The 18,594-nt window shown below is 38.3% G+C and overlaps 1 protein-coding gene and 1 long non-coding RNA gene across 2 annotated transcripts in view; one reads left to right on the forward strand and one right to left on the reverse strand.

Annotated features, from left to right (window-relative positions):
- Positions 1-18,594, reverse strand: part of EGF (epidermal growth factor) — a 93,662-nt gene that overhangs the window by 52,544 nt on the left and 22,524 nt on the right. Inside the window, 4 exon segments of the mRNA NM_001003094.2 lie at positions 11,428-11,630; positions 12,563-12,796; positions 13,165-13,346; positions 15,465-15,664. Coding sequence (NP_001003094.2) covers positions 11,428-11,630; positions 12,563-12,796; positions 13,165-13,346; positions 15,465-15,664 — 819 coding nt within the window.
- Positions 7,314-8,365, forward strand: LOC111093671. The gene is made up of 2 exons (XR_005382646.1): positions 7,314-7,561; positions 8,016-8,365. It is a non-coding gene; the product is annotated as an uncharacterized LOC111093671 (long non-coding RNA).

Below are 18,594 nucleotides of genomic sequence, written 5' to 3' on the forward strand. Positions count from 1 at the left end.
CTTTCAGACTTAAAATATGCCACTGCCATATGTCTTATCCCCAAATTTCTGAGTTTATTGCTGCCAGTATTCCGTGTTTTACAAAATAACCCATGGTAAATAGTAAAATCTGCTTAGTAGGGTATGTGCTTGGGCTGAATTAGCCAAATATATGGAATAACAAATGGCCAACTTTGCACCTTTGATTTTCAGAGCCAAGATCAAGAGACAAACTAGTAACAGATATACCCTGTTCAAATTTTGCTCCATCTTACTTTTTGCCAATTTTAACAATGACAGGACCTTTGTAAAAATATTCTGGGAAATACAGAGTTAAACTTGAGTCTAAGGGAAGATTTCAGGATCCAGGTAGATATGGAGGCCAGAACTCTGGCAAGAGGTGATAGCAAAGGAAGAAGACCAGGGTCATGGATCTGGAGCCCTGGCAGAGATGTGATCACTGACAGCCTATGAATAATGAGAAGTGTCAAGGACCCAAAGGAAGGACTGCTAAAAACAGTCTTGCTGTGAATGACACAGGGACCAAAACAGCGAGAGCCTGAGCTCACCAGTGCAAGAAATTGAGACCATTCTCCAAGTAGGGCTGTCCTCTGGTCTCTGCTTATATACTTAATAAAGATGTGTCCTCACTCTAACTCTACCAATTTCCTTCTAGTTCAAGTCACTAAACACTCTTCTTGACCAGGAACACCATGACACAGTAAAAACATATTCTTGCCCTCTTGAAAATGTCACCAGTGTGCATTGAGACTACCTGGCATTTTACCCTTTAGAGATCCTGATTTGGTGAATCAAGAAAAAGGCTCAGGAATCTGCATTTTCAACTAAATCTGAGTGATTCTGTTGTCAAGAGTCTTCATACCACACTTTGCGAAACACCTGCCTAATGTATTGATGAAACATCCCAACCTCCCTACAGTTATGAACACCTCCCTTTAGCAAGTCTGTTATGAACTTAGTTCTTTTAAACTTGTTTATTCAGATGTCATGACAGAATTAAATACAAAAGCAATCTTGCCAATTATTCAATACTGTTGCATTATTATGTACTGAATCAGTTCAGATCTACACTAAGTTTCTTGGATATTGATTCCAAACATTTTGTTTCTTGTCTGTGGTTTTTACACCAATCACACATGTATAGCTACATTGCCTTCAGATTCCTACATGCTTCAGATGTTAAAATTTTAACTAAGTAAAACGAAAAAATAAAATGATCCAAATTTTAAAAGTAAATGACTAAACATAGGAGACTAAATACATCCACTTTGAATTGCTAAAAAAAAAAAAAAAGGACATGTATCCTTCTGAACTTTAATTTTTATAAAGTTTGAAAGGGAATAACAACAATAAAAATACAGAAATGTCTGACTTGGCCTTTCTTTTTTAATTTGAAGATCTAACTGGCTTTATTAAATGATTTGTGAATGCAGCAGCACCCTACTAGGTGAAGAGCCAATCCTCTGATTCTGCCTTTTAAAGGCACCAAAGTGTTACCACTTTCCTGAGGTAACAAAAAATTGAGGAATTAGGCTTCTTAAAAATATCCCTTAAAAAAATCTTGCCAAACCCAGTATGATAGGTGAGTACTGGATTAAGGACTAAGAAAACCAAGTTTTCTGGTTCTGCCTTTACATCGATCATTATCTCTTTCACCTTGGTTTCCTAATCAATGAAATAAAAGTGTTAGAATAAATATTCTGAGTTCCCTTACTTAAAAAAATTTTTATGGTTCTATACAGAATCAGATGTTTGTGGTAAATTCCTCTAAGGAGTCTCAAACCTTAATTACTGCTTATAATGTGTTGATAGGGATTCAAACTGCTTAGTGAAGACAAACAACTGTGTCCAGGGTACATGAAATACTCTGTTCTTATCTAGATCCACTATTATTTATCCCTCTTTTGTACTTTTCTCCTTCCTCTCTCCTATGCTTACCTGTGCTCTTATCATCATTATCATCATCATCATCATCATCATCATCATCATCACCATCTCGTGTATCTCATTCACATTTTATAGCCCAGAAAGCACACAGCATAGTGCCCTTTCACAACTCAGGTATGCTACAAACATAAAATTAATGCACAAAAAAAACTGTGATCATGTCACTTGCAAGGAGGAACTTTTAGTTCCTCCTTGAATTTCCAGTCAACCTGAGGGTTAGAACTCAGATGGACTATGCTAGCCCAGTACCCCTTCCATGCTACCATGCTGCTGATGGTTTGACTGGTACTCATTAGCAATATATTTCACTCTTTAACGATGAAGACGGGCAACAAAACAATCACCATTTTCCTCTAAATGGTTAGGCTAAGAATGCGACCTGAGTTCAGGCACTAAACACTTTAAAAGGTCATTTTAGGAAGTGGCAAAACATAGAGGATTGAAGGCTATATTTTTGTTTAATCTCTTTAATCTCTGCTGTTCTTTAGCTTCAAATTAGGCCAAAGCTAGCACTCAAACCGCTGCTACTGACCTCAGATAACACCCCTTCCCAGAGCTCAGCAGTGCGGCTTAATTACCTCTGAGATCAAATTAAAGCTCCTAATCATGGAGTTAATGTCCACCACCAACTGCACCTTCAATAACTGCCTGCCTAACACACAGACTTTCATGAGCTTTTCTGCACCAAGAAAATCTATAGACTTTACCCTGGTTCACTTCTGAAACAATGCAGATGGGATTCCCCATCTACTGATCATCTTCCCTCAACCTCAAATTCAGTATAAGACTCGCTCATCAACAAAGCCTTTCTAGTCTCTTCCATTTAAACCTATTTACTTTAACCAGTCTTATACTGCAATATTAGCACCTCCAGTATTTAATATATTAATATATAATATTAATAACGTTTTATAAAGCATTTACATGATCTCATTTAATTTTCATGACAAGCCCTTGAGCTATGCAGAGCACATATTATCTTTCATTTTATTAAGAAACCGTATCTTAAGTAATAAGGGGTAAACCTGAAAGTCAAGCTCAAATCTTCTGGTTATAGATCCCATCTCTAGATACATAGAAAGACAGACAGACACTTGTGTGTGCATTATACATGTATACTTGTATGTATGTACATATATGTAACTATAAATTTTTAAAGAAAAATAAATATTACATATACAATATTATATATTTTCTTTTTTTAAGGTTTTATTTATTTATTCATGAGAGACACACAGAGAGAGAGAGAGAGAGAGAGAGAGGCAGAGACACAGGCAGAGGGAGAAGCAGGCTCCATGCAGGGAATCCGACGTGGGACTCGATCCCGGGTCTCCAGAATCATGCCCTGGGCTGAAGGTGGCGCTAAACCACTGAGCTACCCAGGCTCATATCTGTTTTCTATAAGAAACTAGTTATATTTTTGTTTCATTTATTTATTGTCTTCCTCATCAATGAGTTCCCTGAATAAAATGACTTCTTCAATTTCCTCAAAAAACTTCCCAGACTGTATAATGTAGGTTTATTCTTCTTTGTTCATAGAAAATAACAAGGAAAACAATACAAGAATAGTCTCTTGGAATTCCTAATTGCAATGAAAACAAACCCCACTTAACCAGAATTCAGGTACTTTGGATCCTTATCCATCTAAACCCCTCTAAGAATCAGAAAGTAAACAAATCAACAGCCTCTGAGCAGTTAAAAAATACATGCTTTTTACTCTCAGATGAGCCCCGTGGGCCCACTCAGTCTTTTCTTATTTTGTACCCACTTCTTACAAGTGTGATTATGACCAGCCCATAGCATAAAGATGGAGATGTGAGGTGTTCATGCCACTCTCATTGTCACCACCCATCTCAATTGCATTCCCCATTGGTACAAGTGACTACATGATTCCAGTGAGCCCAGAGGTAGCCTCAGCCCAGCTTTCCAGACTGCCAGAGACAGCTACTGGGAGAGGGCAGCTGAGATCCCTATTGGTCTTCTCTCCCACAAAAACTAGAAGCCTCAATTCAGGGCTCCTCCTGGAGAAAAATGGTACAATTGAGAGTCAAATGATAATAACTGTAGTGAATGAAACATGTCAAATATTTTTTTAAATCTATGAGTTTATCAAGCTGCTTAAAAAGATACCCTTTATCTGAAAACAGATAAGGGAAAGAATCAAACATTTAATTTACTTTTCCTATAAAAGATCCTCCCCAGGGAAATCATAGCTGAAGTAGAAAACTCCTTCAGCTAACAAATGCATAAGCAGTTATAGAATTAGAGTGTCACCTCTTTGAAACTCTAATGAAAAAATGGCTCTAGGCAATGATAATCAATAGCTTCTAAAACTATTATGTGGAAGGCTGATGGGAAACTTTACAATGGATGGACCACTTTGGCAACACCTAAACTGCTGACAAATCTTGAACATCACAGTAAGAACTAGAATTAGCCACTGCATGCTCCCTGGTGTGATCAATAGAAAGCATACAGTACCACCTTTAAGTGATCCTACAAAAAAAATCTGAATCTGATCAGCCTTCTAGGCCAAAACTACCTGTTTATAGGAAATATGGAATCATGTTAAATGACACCATGGGGTTATAATCTGCAAAGTCCAAAGTGTGGAAAATTATACAGGACAAATATTCTTGTTTCTTCAACAAATAAATGGCAAAGAAATGCTTCAGATTAGAAAATAAACAGAGTCCATGGTTAGGCTTGTGGAAATCAGCAAAAAATGAGAGCCAATAGCAAGAAAGAAGACAGAAAAATAATAGAGAACCATTCCAAGTACTTAAAAGACATTTATTTCAAGGGGCAAAAATTTGGTATCAAGGCAAACCTGCATTTAAAACCCAGCTGTGGGAACACCTGGATGGTTCAGTTAGTTATGCGTCTGCCTTGGCTCAGGTCATGATCTCAAGGTCCTGGGATGGAGCCCTGCATCAAGCTCCCGGCTCAGTGGGGAGTCTGCTTCTCCCTCCCTGATAATGCTCTCTCTCTCTCCCCTTCTCTCTCTCCCCCTTCTCTCTCTTTCTCTCTCTTCCTCTCTCAAATAAATAAATAAAATCTTAAAAAAAAAAAAACCAGCTTTGCCTCAAACCAGTCTGATGATTGTCCCACTGACATTTATCTTTGTGCGACCCTAGTTATTAACAAAATGTCAATAACCATCTATAAATAATGTTAGGAAGATATAATCATCCACATTTTGCTAAGATTTCTATGAAAAATAACAGATTTGGATGTTTGAACTGATCATTCAAAATTACATGAAAACAGAAAATAAGTGTTGGTGGAAATATAATATGGTATAGCCACTGCATGGAATATAGTATGGTGGTTCCTCAAAAAATTAAAAATGGAAATATCATGTGATCCAGCAATTCACTTCTGCCTATATATATCTGAAAGAATCAAAAGGAGAGTCTTGACGAGATATTCGTACGCCCATGTTCATTGCAGCATTATTCACAATAGCTGAAACATGGAAGTAACCCACATACCCATGGGCAGATGAATGCATAAACAAAATGTATACCACATGAAATTAGAATCTACAATTAAAGAATACAGAAGGACACCTGGGTTGCTCAGTGGCTGAGCGTCTGCCTTTTGCTCAGGGCATGATCCCAGGATCTGGGGGTCTGGAGATGGAGTCCCACATTGGGCTCCCTGTGAGGAGCCTGCTTCTCCCTCTGCCCATGTCTCTGCCTCTCTCTGTGTGTCTCTCATGAATAAATAAATGAAGTCTTTAAAAGGAAGGAAGGAAGGAAGGAAGGAAGGAAGGAAGGAAGGAAGGAAGGAAGGAAGGAAGGAAGGAAGGGAGGGAGGGAGGAAGGAAGGAAGAATACAAAAGAAAGCAAAAATATTTGGCACTTTTACAAAATAAAATCTATGAACAGTAAAACTAGTTGCAAAAATCCCCAGAAGTTGAGTCTGAAATAAGGTCATTAACATTGCATACAAAGGAGTTCCCACACTGGCTCTGAGATTCAATATAATATTGTAGGTGTTGGGCCAGCCAGGAAAGTACTATTGCCTAATAAGTTTAATCATGCCAACAAAAATGGGAGATCAATTCTGTGACAGTCAGAAGAGAGGGGTGTGTGTGTGTGTGTGTGTGTGTGTGTGTGTGTGAGAGAGAGAGAGAGAGAGAGAGAGAGAGCAAGAGAGAGAAATAGCTTCTGACCCCATGACCTATGCATACCAAAGCATTTAACCTCCAGAAGGCCATGGATAGATAAGAATACGCCAAATTACAGGTTTTCTCCAAACAAATAAGGCAAAATCTAAGATACAAAATGAGAGAGAATAGTAATTATTATTGCTATTATGTAAAAAATTGCTGAATTTCTTTCGTGTGATTGGGGAAGCAGCTTGGTGTCACTCTGCCTAGGTTCAAATCCCAATTCCCCCACAGGGTGCCCTTGAACAAAGATATGACATTTCTGCAACTCAGCTTTTTAATTTATAAAATGGGAGTAATAATCATACCTAGTTTATAGGATTGCTGTGAAAATTAAATGGAGTGATATAGGGAAAGCCAGGGCAGATAATTCTTTACACACTCTATAATTATGACAATTTCTGTTATTTCTAAGGATGTAGATTTCTAAGGAAGCCTGTATCATTTTCCTATTTTATCTCCTATGTAGCAGCGCATGTGGCTCCCAAATCTATTATTTTTGGTTCAGACCTCTTTCTTGAGATCTAGACAAATCCAAAGAAAAAAGAAAAATACACTGAGGCATAGTGAGAGTTAAGTGAGAAAACTGATTTAAAACATTGGGGGGCAGCCCCGGTGGTGCAGCGGTTTAGCGCCGCCTGCAGCCAGGGGTGTGATCCTGGAGACCCGGGATCGAGTCCCACGTCAGGCTCCCTGCATGGAGCCTGCTTCTCCCTCTGCCTGTGTCTCTGCCTCTCTCTTTGCTCTCTCTGAATGAATAAATAAATCTTAAAAAAAAACATTGGGGATTTAGTCATATCAAAGGGAGCGGACTGTGTCAGATCAAGGGAAGGGGGGCGCTTACAACACTTAAGGAAGACAACATGTACTTAGAATGATAACCTTTTAAAAACTTGTTCGTTAGGATATTATTTAGGGGAGAGAGTGATAAAGGGTGATTATCCATTCTTTTATTTTTGATTGTGGAAGAGGCTATACAAAACACTTTGAGCATATCTCTGGGCTTCTTGCAATTTCTTTCTTTTTTTTCCCCAACTATTATTTATAAAATGTCCTCTAGGCACTGAGAGTACAAGGGAGAGGTGTCCTCCTGTCCTCATAGGAGTAAGGAAGTTTAGGAAGACGAACAGTAAGTGCCAAGTCAGGGAAATGTGTTATTCTGAGAAAAGCTAACCGAGGTTCACCATGAGTGGGGCAGGGAAGTTGCTTCTAAAAGAGGTAACGCTTGAGCTACTTCTCAGAGGACCAGGAGAGTGAGCCAGGGCAGAGAAAGCACGTTTTGGAACATGCTGAGAAGCCTGGCGGGGGAAGAGCAAGCACGTCCTGTGGGAGGAACTGAAATCTCTGAGCATGGCTGCAGCACAGAATGTAACGCAGACAATGGTGAGAGGTGTGAGAGGTTCAGCTGAGAACGTTCTGTGAACAACTGTGAACAGGGTAAATAGACCGGATTTTCATTACGGGCAACAGAATTGTTGATTGGTTTTAACCAAGGACTAGCATGATTGGGCTCTCATTTCTGAAGGGTTATGCTACAGCCTGGAGAAAGGAGGCAGGGATACTGATTAAGCAGACGTTAGGGATGGATTGCTGCCAAATAGGGCACTAGTGGTTAGATGGCAGGCTGGGGAACTGTTGGGGGCTGGAGGTAATTTCATGAGGTGGGAGTGGGGAAAGAGAGAGGAAAGGGTCACACCCAAATTTCTGCCTTGGGAGATGGACATGAGAGGCCACTCACTGAGATAGGGATATTGGCAGGGGGGAGGTGAAAGTTGGCAGGTCAATTATTTCCTTTGTACCTGAAGCACTTGCAAGAAATCCAAGTAGAAATGCTCCAAAGGCATGGAAATCTACGGGCTTGATAAGGAAATTTTCCATGTGCCCACTGCAGGACCCTGAGCCTGGAAGGTGCAGACAGCAAGCAGGTGTGGCCCAGTTGAGGGACCTGAGTGACCACTCAGGAAACTGGTCAGAAGTATCAGAAAACCAGCCTTGATGGTGAAACCGTGGCTCTCCTGCGTGGACATGGGGCTCAGCCCCTGGTGGTAGCCAGCTCCTCTGTAACCAGCCAATCCGAATCAACAAAGCAAGGATTATTTTAAACTGAGAAATTACTGGAGTCTTCTTTGTGAAGTTCTGTGGCTTTGCTTTTGTAAATCCCACCCTTGCCCTAGCGTTCACTGGGGCTGCTCACATTCTTAGGAAATGAATAAATCAATTTTCTCTGCTGCTTAACTCTCACTGTGCCTCAGTCTCTCTCTTTGTTAATTGGTCTAGATCTCAAGAAAGAGGTCTGGGTTAGAAATAATAGATTCGGGAGTCAAGTGGGCTGCTGCATAGAAAATGAATTAGGAAAATGCTATAGGTTGTATGAGCTTTAGAGACTAACAATGCACTTAACCATATGAGTGGTTCTGAGAAGTCACTTGGGAAAAAGACCCCTTGTTTAATTTTATTTAACCCAGCCTGTCTAAATCATTTGACCCTGAAATTTTTTTACTCCCCGCCAATAATGCCATTAAATCCCATAGAACTAGTGTTTTGTAGAACATGCTTTGATAAATGCTACTTAAGGTATTTTGCATGAAGTAAGTTTATTGATACCATTATGTGTACAAACACTTAAATTTTATGTAAAAAATAATACCAACTAGGTTATATGATTTTTCTCGGTCATCTCCCCATTGAAGTAATTTCACTACTAAATGCCTTGCAAACCAAAATACTACCACCATCCACCTCTCCAGAGGAGCTGAAGTTGTAAGCTCACTATCCAGGAGGAACTAGCTAGCCTCTAGAAGTAGTAGGTCCTTAAATATGAAGGCACTTGAGAACCTGGTGACAGCTCTATACCACCTTCCTAAGGAGGGACAACTGCATATTTTCGTCTAACCTATCCAATCAAGAGATTCACAGTCCCTAAATCCCACCTAAAGAATTACTGCTCTACCAAGCACTAAAATAATTTAAACCTATTTAATGATGGCTAAAGTAACAGTGCTTTTGAAATCAAAAGTCCTTTGCACTTAAAGTATATGTGAAGCACGTTCTTTGGTCACTAACTGGAGCCATAACTCCAATACCAACTGCCTTCCACATTTCAGGTCTGCCTGTAGCTCTCCAGCTGGCAGTGATTTCCCAACCCAATTCTGTGATTTTCCAGGTTATTTTTTTTTTCTTTTTTTTTTTTTCCAGGTTGTTTAAAGCTGTTCTTTAACGAATCACTATAGATTTTCTTCTAGAATTCATGCTTTCAATGTTTGTATTTGACCTCTCTATCAAAAAACCTGAGCAATTGTGGAAGATTCTGAAGAACTAAAGTATTTATGATAGAAAGAACAATAAACTGACCGACTTATCACAGGGATTTTTTTCTCCCAAAACCCATCATTAGTAATCTGTGTAATCTTGGAAAAGTCACTCAACTTCTTCTCTAGGCTTCAGATTTCTCAATTATGAAACGAGTACGGTAATTTCTCACCTTTCTGTTTCATAAGGTTACCAGGACAAACCATAGGATAATGCTCACAAAAAGAATTTGGGAAGCATGAGGTTATACACAAATGTAAGAGATAGTGATGGACATGTCTATAATAATTACCAATGAGACTCAATGATTACTTATTCACAGTAGTGGTTAGTTCTAATTTTGTGGTGAGTCATCACCACTTGGACAATGAGTCATATGTGAAGACAGCTTGAGCCAAAATTCCCCATGGGAGGAATTTGGCAGAATTTGCCGCCTTCCTGCATGGAATACGGTCAACCATCTCAATCACAACACTGCCACCAGGTTGTTACTTACTGTTCTGCTCCAGTCCACAGTCAAATTATTTCCCACAACTTCTGTTTTATAAATTCAAGTAAATCAGTTCTCAAAGAATAAACACTTTGTTTATCTGAATAAACACTCATCTCGTGGATTTATTTTATCCTTGGAAGTCCCTCATCACTCAAAAGTAATTACACAAATTAAATTATGGTTTCTACCAAAGTCTTAAAGAAATCAGTTAAAAAGCACTCACACTATTAGTTACCTCCTTGACCATATAAGAAATACTGATGTCAGTTCCCCTAGATTCTCACCTCCCTTCAGCAACCTCCTGCCTATCCTCCTGATCAGCTCTCATCAGTAATTCTGTCTAGGGCAGAAATAAACACATTCATCTACCAACTGTGGCAGGGACTCACAGTCCCCACCATTTCCCACACCACTACCAAATCCTAGTGGCATCCAACAGAAAGAAAACAAGAATTCTGCTTCAGAACCTCTTCTGGCTAATTGGGGATTAGATTGAATGTATGTCAAATCCTGCTTGAAGCTAGCCTTTTTTACATACAGCAAATCTTAGTGTAATGTCATTTGTGTGGTTTGTAAACCATAATGAAGAGCCTACCTAGAAAAAAGTAGATGCTAAAGAATTCAAACAAACACTACATTTGAAAGTAGAAATTTGGGGCTATGACTGGATTCAGTCAAACCATTCATTTTACTAACGTTATCTAAAATTCTTCATTTATAAATAAATCAGTAACCACTGAATATAGGGAGCTTTAAACAAACAAACAATCAAACAGGCATGGTTCCTGCCTGCATGGCATTTATAATAAAGTGGGAGAGAACATAAAAAAGAAAGCAAAATAATATGTAATTACACCTTGGGATGAGTTCAATGAAGGGTGTACAGAGAAAAAAATTGGAGGTGAGAGGTAAGCCTCCTTACCTCCTCTTGATTGGATGACCAGAGAAGGCTTCCAATCATAATGGAAGGACATAATACTTAATTAAGCTCAGAACTTCAGAAGAGAAATCTAGGCAGAGAAAGCAATGACTACAAAAGCCTAAAGGCACAAAGGGGAAGACATGTTTGATCAATTATGGGAAGACTTGATTCAGGTTCTGGCCCGGGGAGAGGGGGAATGTTAGATTAGTTTCATCAAATAATCTTAGGCCCAGTAAAATGTTGCATTTTAATCTAAATGCAAAGGAAAGCTTTTGAAGGATTTTAAGCCAGGGAGTTAATGGATCAGATTAACTATTTAAAGGCAAGAGGAAAAAAACCCGGAAAGATTAGTTGAGTGGCTACTACGACAGGCCAGGCAAGAAATGCTGGTTGTTGAACTGCAGTAGTGGCAATAGAGGAGAGATGTATTTAGGAGATAGAATGGAAAGGATTTGGTAGATTGAAAATTGGGGCTGAGGCAGTGGGAGAAATCAAGGATGGTTCATGAGTTCGTGGTTTGAGCAGGTGGACCAGTGGGGATGAAGTGCTAGACCCTGTTCAAGGTCAAAGATGACTCACCAGGTGCCCAAGTGCCACTCTCTGCCTTGGGCTGTAAGAGTGGATGCACTACTTTGATTCCACCAGGTGGTACAAATGATGAATCTAGGTTAATTCTAACCATATCCTTCCCACTGTGTTTGTTAGCTATCCAAATTGTCTTCTTTTTCCATGTTGAATAGAAGATCTGATTCCCAAAAAGGGACATTGCAAAAAAATTATGCCTGAAAAACAACAGAAAAAAACATAAAGAATAGCAGAACATTTCCTCCCAGGCTTATTAACATTTCACTCCATTTCAATTAATTGACTGAATTTTAATTACCTACCTTTCAATTGTATCTCATTTAGGTTTAGAAGCAGATGTTAAGTTTAAAATTTTACTTATGTATTCATAATCTGAACTAATGGGATATAATTTTTGGCTTCAGGTTCATTGTCTCATTCTTTCCTAATCAACATTTAAGTGTAATGAAAATAAAATAGGGAAGAAAATAGGAATACTCTCAGAGTGGATTCTGCTTGAATCTATTTCACACTTGACTAATTTCTGCCTCTTACCACAAGCTGGAGAGTCAGTTACAGGCAAGATAGCAAATCAGATGAACTTTGATTTACACATATAGGACATAGTAATTCCAAAAAGATAACTAAAACCTATAACCAACATGTGAGAACTTCCAAATGCCAAAACTGTTAATTATTTTTATTTGCATTTCTTAATTAATTTTACTTAAGTTTCACAATAACCCCAAGAAGTAGCTACTATTATTATCCCCACATTAAAGGAAACTGAGGTGGCTCAGTCTGTTAAATATATGCCTTAGGCTTGGGTCATGATCTCAGGGTCCTGGGATCAATACCTGCATCAGGCTCCCTGCTTAGTGGGGAGTCTGCTTCTCCCACTCCCTCTGCCCTTTCCCCCTCCCACTTGTGCTCTCTCTCTCTAATAAACAAATAAAATCTTTTTTAAAAAAATTGGAAACTAAGTAGAAGTCATGTAACCATCCCCAAATCACTTGTCCAATAAATGGTAAATCTAGGACTTGTACTCAAGTCTTTTGGACTTCCCAGTCTGTGCTAAACCACTCCACCAGTTTAGCCAGACAAACCTCAAATGGAGATTGCTTTATTTTACACCAAAACCAAAACTTACTGTGTAAGATGTTTGCTAAGATGGACAGAACCTCCATCATAATTACAGGAATAAATATGAGAATTGCTTCCATCTCTGCTGTACTGAATCCAAAAAAGCTGTTTATCAAGCACATCCAATGACACAGCTGTTATTCTTTCTGATGTCTGTAAAAGAATCTTCTCTTCCACACCATTGAGATCTGCTCTGTGAAGGCTGCCAGCCACTGCCACCTCTGAAGACCAAAATATAAACCTGAGAGCAAACACATTACACAGACACATAATTGAAGGCAAAGTCACTGAAACGGCCAACTCTTGGTGTTTCAGCAGTCCTCGGATGTCTGCACAGGATGAGTTTGACTATTTTGAATGAAATTCCAGTTCAACAAATATTTATTGCTCTGCTATGGGAATTCTGTGTGATTTCAAGTTAAAAAGGAATTATGCTTCTCTGGCAAGAAATCATGGTAATCGGAGCACCATTTGCAGAGGGACGCCTGCCTTGGTTCAAGCCCAGGCAACCTTCTCAGTGAGAAGGTCCTTCTGAGTTCAAAATGTTATAATTCTGTGAATTATCATCAGATTTTGATATATATTTCAATGCCTGAAAACAGCAGTTACCTTTCTATTGGATCAATTGCTACATTTGCAGGATAGTTTAAGGCTCTTAAGAGAACTCGCGAATTGTTTCCTTTCATATCTGTTACTGTGATGATTCCTTCCTGTTGATTTGACCAAATAAGTTCTTCATTTATCCAATTTATTGCCATTCCTGAAACATTTTTCTCTATATTGCATACTCTCTGCAAAATCAAATTTCAAAATATTAATACTTTCTCATTCACATAAACATTGTTCTTATCTTTATGCATAAAAGTCTATTCTTTTAAGTACTTGTCATGTTTGTGCATTCATAAAACTATTTAAGTCATAAAACAGTCACAGATATGGTGCCATTGTTTTGATAGAGCAATGTTAACCCTCACACATGAATATTTCTGGGCACAGTATTTATATATTGACTTTAAGATGGAAAATTATCCTATGCATATTGAAATTAAGCAATCAGCCATAATGTATTAATAATTACAACTGTAATAACAGTGAAATTTCCATGTTATCTTAAAGACAGTTTGTCCGTTTGCTAATGGAATGGTCCATATTCCCACCTGAACCCAAGCCTAAGCTTTGCCAAAATCTGGCAAGAAGCCCTTGACATTTGTGCATAGAGCTCTAAAATAAATGAATTTCTCATTAGAGCCCCACTTTCCTGGCTGCTCTCCTCTTCTATCAGGCCCCACCTTTTCTACAGGTCCTCGATGCCCTCCACTATAACCCTATGGCCCAAAGAGCAGGGCTTCTTTTTATGCTTCTTGGGTAGTGTTTCCTGCTCCCTTAAAATAATATGACCAAACAAAAACCTTGTTTTTTTTTTTTTTTTTTTTTTTTTTTTTTTTTTTTTTTTTTATCTCCTAATTCCAGTGTGTGCAGGTAAACTGGTCAGTCTTCTTGGGTGGTGGAGGGTGGGAGGTGGAGAGACAACCTAATCTGTGTGGTTGCAGATTTTCTTGGTTTATAAAATATTCCTGCCCTCCCTTATTGTAAATATTCCCACCATAGCTGATTTCTAGCTACCAACGTGACATCATGGAACTCAGACTGGGCAGAGGTCAGTCTCACCAGCTGGCACTATTCCTCTACTTCATACAAAGTAATCTAGCCAATCCATTTAACCAGTTGCTAATATATTAACTAACCCAGGCAAATGGTATTTTAGCAGGTATCCTTTGTAAACAATGTTTTAACCCAAAGGAGGGGATACAATGATGGATTTTAGGCATTAGGTCAATCCTTTTCTAATGACTTGACACAAATTCACAAGTGTTTAACTTTTTTTCCTATTCCATGACAGAAAACCCTCCAGACTTTGAGACTCAAGATTTTTGAAACAATTCTGTGGATGGCTGGAAAATGAGTAGCCATCCTTGTTAAAGGTGACATTAATGAGTATCAGAAATGTGACTAAAGGGATTAGCACTTAATTGAAGCTTTTAAGAATAAATGGAGGGAGAAAGGTTTGGTTTGAAGAAAAACAAAACAGTGAGCAATTTGTGTGGGGATAAATGCTTAAGGTTTCTCCAGTTACTTGTCTCCATAATCCATCCCTCAGGAATCCAGAGCACATTCCTCCTGGGACTCATGTAAGGGTTCTACCAGTTATAGAGAAAGAGGAAAGATCTTTTGTATGTACTTGAACCAAAATACTTTATGTATAACACCTGCTTTATTGGGTTTTTTTTCCAGTGTGAAAACACCTTAAGAATCAAAAAGATTTTCTCCGAAATATCAGGAGATAAAACCCATGACAGACATTTTAGATGAAACAGGATCCCCAAACTCAGCACAATTGACATTTTAGGCCACATAATGCTTTATCATGGGGGCCATCCTGTATAATTTAGGGTGATTAGTAGCATCCCTGGCCTCTGCCCACTAGATGCTAGTAGCGCATTTTCTCTCCTTCCCAATCCAGGCGTGAAAACCAAAAATGTTCCAGGACATTGCCAAATATCCCCCAAGGGACAAAATTGCCCTCAGCTGAGAACCACTGGAGCCAAAAATAATCATGTTAATAATCTGTTTTAACCATAAAGTGATGATCTGACTTAGTAAACTTACATGTTTTCAAAATTCTGTTAACATCCTGACTCCTTTTGAGGCCTTCTGAATACCAGTGCCACATGTATGAGTTCATTCAGTAACATGCCACGGATGCAAATTAAACAAATATTTATGAATCTACAATTACATTCCATTTGAATTGGAATGTAATTTTTGTTCATCTATACATTACAAATTATTGGTATTGTGTTTGTCAGCCTATATAAAAGTCCCCTAAATACTTTGAGGGTGTACTTTACCTCTTGCCTTGTCCCATTCAGAAAAACTCTTTGCAAAAGTTGTCTTTCTGGATCTACCCAATAGATTCTTTCTTTATTATAATGAAAATCCATGATCACTGATACACCAGCATCTGCCACCAATTGCTCATGATTAGTGCCTTCCAGGTCAATCCTAAAGATACTGATTCCATGGGAGAAAATTAAGAAGGGTGCAGGACCTGAGTGGGAAGAAAGAAACCAAATTGTATATTTTCAATATTTTACCTGATTTAGACAAAATATTTCACCATGACAACCACTACAAGTAGACTGAATGTTTAATTCTTGGTTTTATATTTTAAATAAAGAAAATTGTATGAAGAACAAGTTCCTGTAGATGTTCACAATTAATTTTCTAAAGCATCTTCTTCACAAATTATAAGAAATGAACATTGCCAAATTATGAAAAAACTCTTTGAAGAGAAAATCATTTACTACTCTCATCTATAAAATGCCATTTTATGTTAAAAAAAAAGGAAACCATCTCTATTGTGGATAGGGTCTGGATGATTGTAAACTTTAATTACGCAAATTGGGAATAATATTACAGATGTAAAATAATATCATTTTGGAAATAGAACCCACCTCCTCTTCTTACCTTATGAACAGAACCTCAGGGTAATGATAGGGAAGAAGATAGCAAAAACAAGAGGCCTTAAGTGGAAGCAGGGAAAGCAGAAATGCCATCTTAAGCTCTGACATGTTTTGTCCCTGTTAGCATTGCCACAAAAAAAATACAGGATGCCCAGTCAAATTTGAATTGCATATATATATTATGACACATACTTATACTAAAAAATCATTTCACTGTTAACTTGAAACTTAACTAGTTTAATTTTAACTAGTTGCCCTGTATTTTTATTTGCTAAATTTGAGTGGTGGACCTCACTGGATTTTTTTATTCCCACAGGGCCTTGCCCTGAACCCTAACCCTATGGTCTCCTGTTCCAGGTGATGGCTGCCTTCCCACTCAGACTCTCAAGTGTTCAACACCTGCTTGGGAATCCAATACCTCTCTTTGGAAATCTCAGCACAAATTATTGGCTCACTCTGCACAGAGCTTGCCTTTGATGCTTCAAGGGAATGTCAGAGAATAGCTTCATCTCCTGCAGCCAGGTTAGTTGCCGTAATCTCCCCTGCCTGAGTGTGATGAGGCTCCTTCCACTGTGCCTTTAGATAACTCTGGAACTTCTGGGATGAGTCGGGGATTGGAGATGAATGCTAATGTATTCTTGCTTCCCCACTAGGGTTACATGATTCTGTTTTCACATTAGACTTTATACCTTACTGTGACACAGTAAATGTGTCTATTGTTCTATGGATTAAATGAAATGATGGATTAACCTCCTCTTACTCAGGGATTATGTTCTACAGTCAGAAAACGTTTACTCTGCTTTAGAGGATATCCGAATAGTTAACAGAGGAAGGAAGTACAAGATCATGAGAGTTTGAAATAGGTGCCAGCATAAGTGTCGAAGAGAATTAGCCCAAATCACCCTTCTTGTGTCTTTCCTATGATAGAAGAGCCCTGCACAGGTATGGAGGAGAACCCATGTTTTATTGCCTCTCCAGGTGTGAAACCAGAGGTGTCAGAGAAGAAATGGGAAGGGCATTGGACTGAGAACCAGGAAGCCTTGTTTCTAGTCCTGGCACCATAGCTTTCCTGCACAACTCACAGGACCTCCCTGCCCACATCAAGGGATTACTGGGGAAAGAAATAAAATTTTAGATGAGGAAGTATGTTATTAATCGTGGAGAGCACTATGCAAATATAATTTGCCATTGCTGATTTCCAGAACCAAGGTCTCACTCCATAGGTTTGTGCCACTGTTCAGGTTTGAATCTCTGGATGAGAACCTTGGTGTAACTCATCTCTTTTTTTAGTAATGTGTTCTGGAGAAAAGGAAGACATAGCAAAAATCACCCTCAACTGATAACTACTGATCTGTGAGCCTGTGGATTTATTGCTAGGAGTCATCTCTTTGAAATGTGTATCATGCATTCTCTGTAAACTGAATAAATGTGCCCAACACATATTACCAATATTCTAGTGCACTGATACATTCATAAGATCAATAAAACATTTTATTCATTTGACAGTATTACTAAATGGGGGCATCTGGCTGGCTCAGTCAGAAAAGCATGTGATTCTTGATCTCAGGGTTGTGAGTTCGAGCCCCACATTGGGTGTAGAGGTTACAAAGGAAATAAATAAAACTTAAAAAAAATGACTAAATGGGAGGTTTCCAGGTTTTAAAAAAAGGAGAATGAAAAGGCACTCTAAACATTTTAGACAGAATATAACATAATGCTTTGCACATAACTGGCACTCAAAATTTTTGAATAAAGAAATCATTGAGTTTTGCTCATTTGTCTGGCTTTAACCATAGGAACAAAGCTGAAGACAACAGCATATACATCAAATTCAAAAAAGCAGAGTTAGTCCTACAGTAGTTATTTTACTAATAGTAATAATAATAATAATAATAATAATAATAATAGCAACAAACTTTCACAACCTGATCTCATTTATCCTTAACACCATGAGCTAGATAGGTCAGATATTATAATGAATAAATCAAAGAGAAAAGAGAAATCTGAAAAATACCTAGATTCATAAAATGTAAACCATAACATTAACTTCAGTAACTTTTCAGAAAATAAGTAGAAAATATTTATTAAAATACTAAGTATGAATTAACTAATGAATTTTCTCTTCAGATTTTTCCCATTCACTGATGAATCATGACATCCAGGGTTTATTATAGCCTCTTAGGACTGAAAGGATCCTAAATATTACCTAATTCAGAGTTTCCCAAAATTGTTCAAAAAAAAATTACACAGGATGCTATGAGTCTATGTGCATCTTTTGCAGATCCCTTCCTTCAAGATTTTAATTCAATAGGGCTGGGCCAAGGGCTAGCAATCTGTGTTTTGAATAGACACTCCAGATGATTCTTACGCTTGGTGAATTGGAAATCATAGATCCAGTTCAGATGAGGAAATTCAGTGATGTTCCCCAAAGACCTACCACTGCTTGGTGGTAGAGTTGGAATTAGCAGCCAGATATTCCTGCTTTCCTGCCTTGGTCTGGGATGTCATGTGTCGA

The sequence above is a fragment of the Canis lupus genome, chromosome 32 (assembly GCF_011100685.1).
Source record: "Canis lupus familiaris isolate Mischka breed German Shepherd chromosome 32, alternate assembly UU_Cfam_GSD_1.0, whole genome shotgun sequence".
NCBI classification, from domain to species: Eukaryota; Metazoa; Chordata; class Mammalia; order Carnivora; family Canidae; genus Canis; species Canis lupus.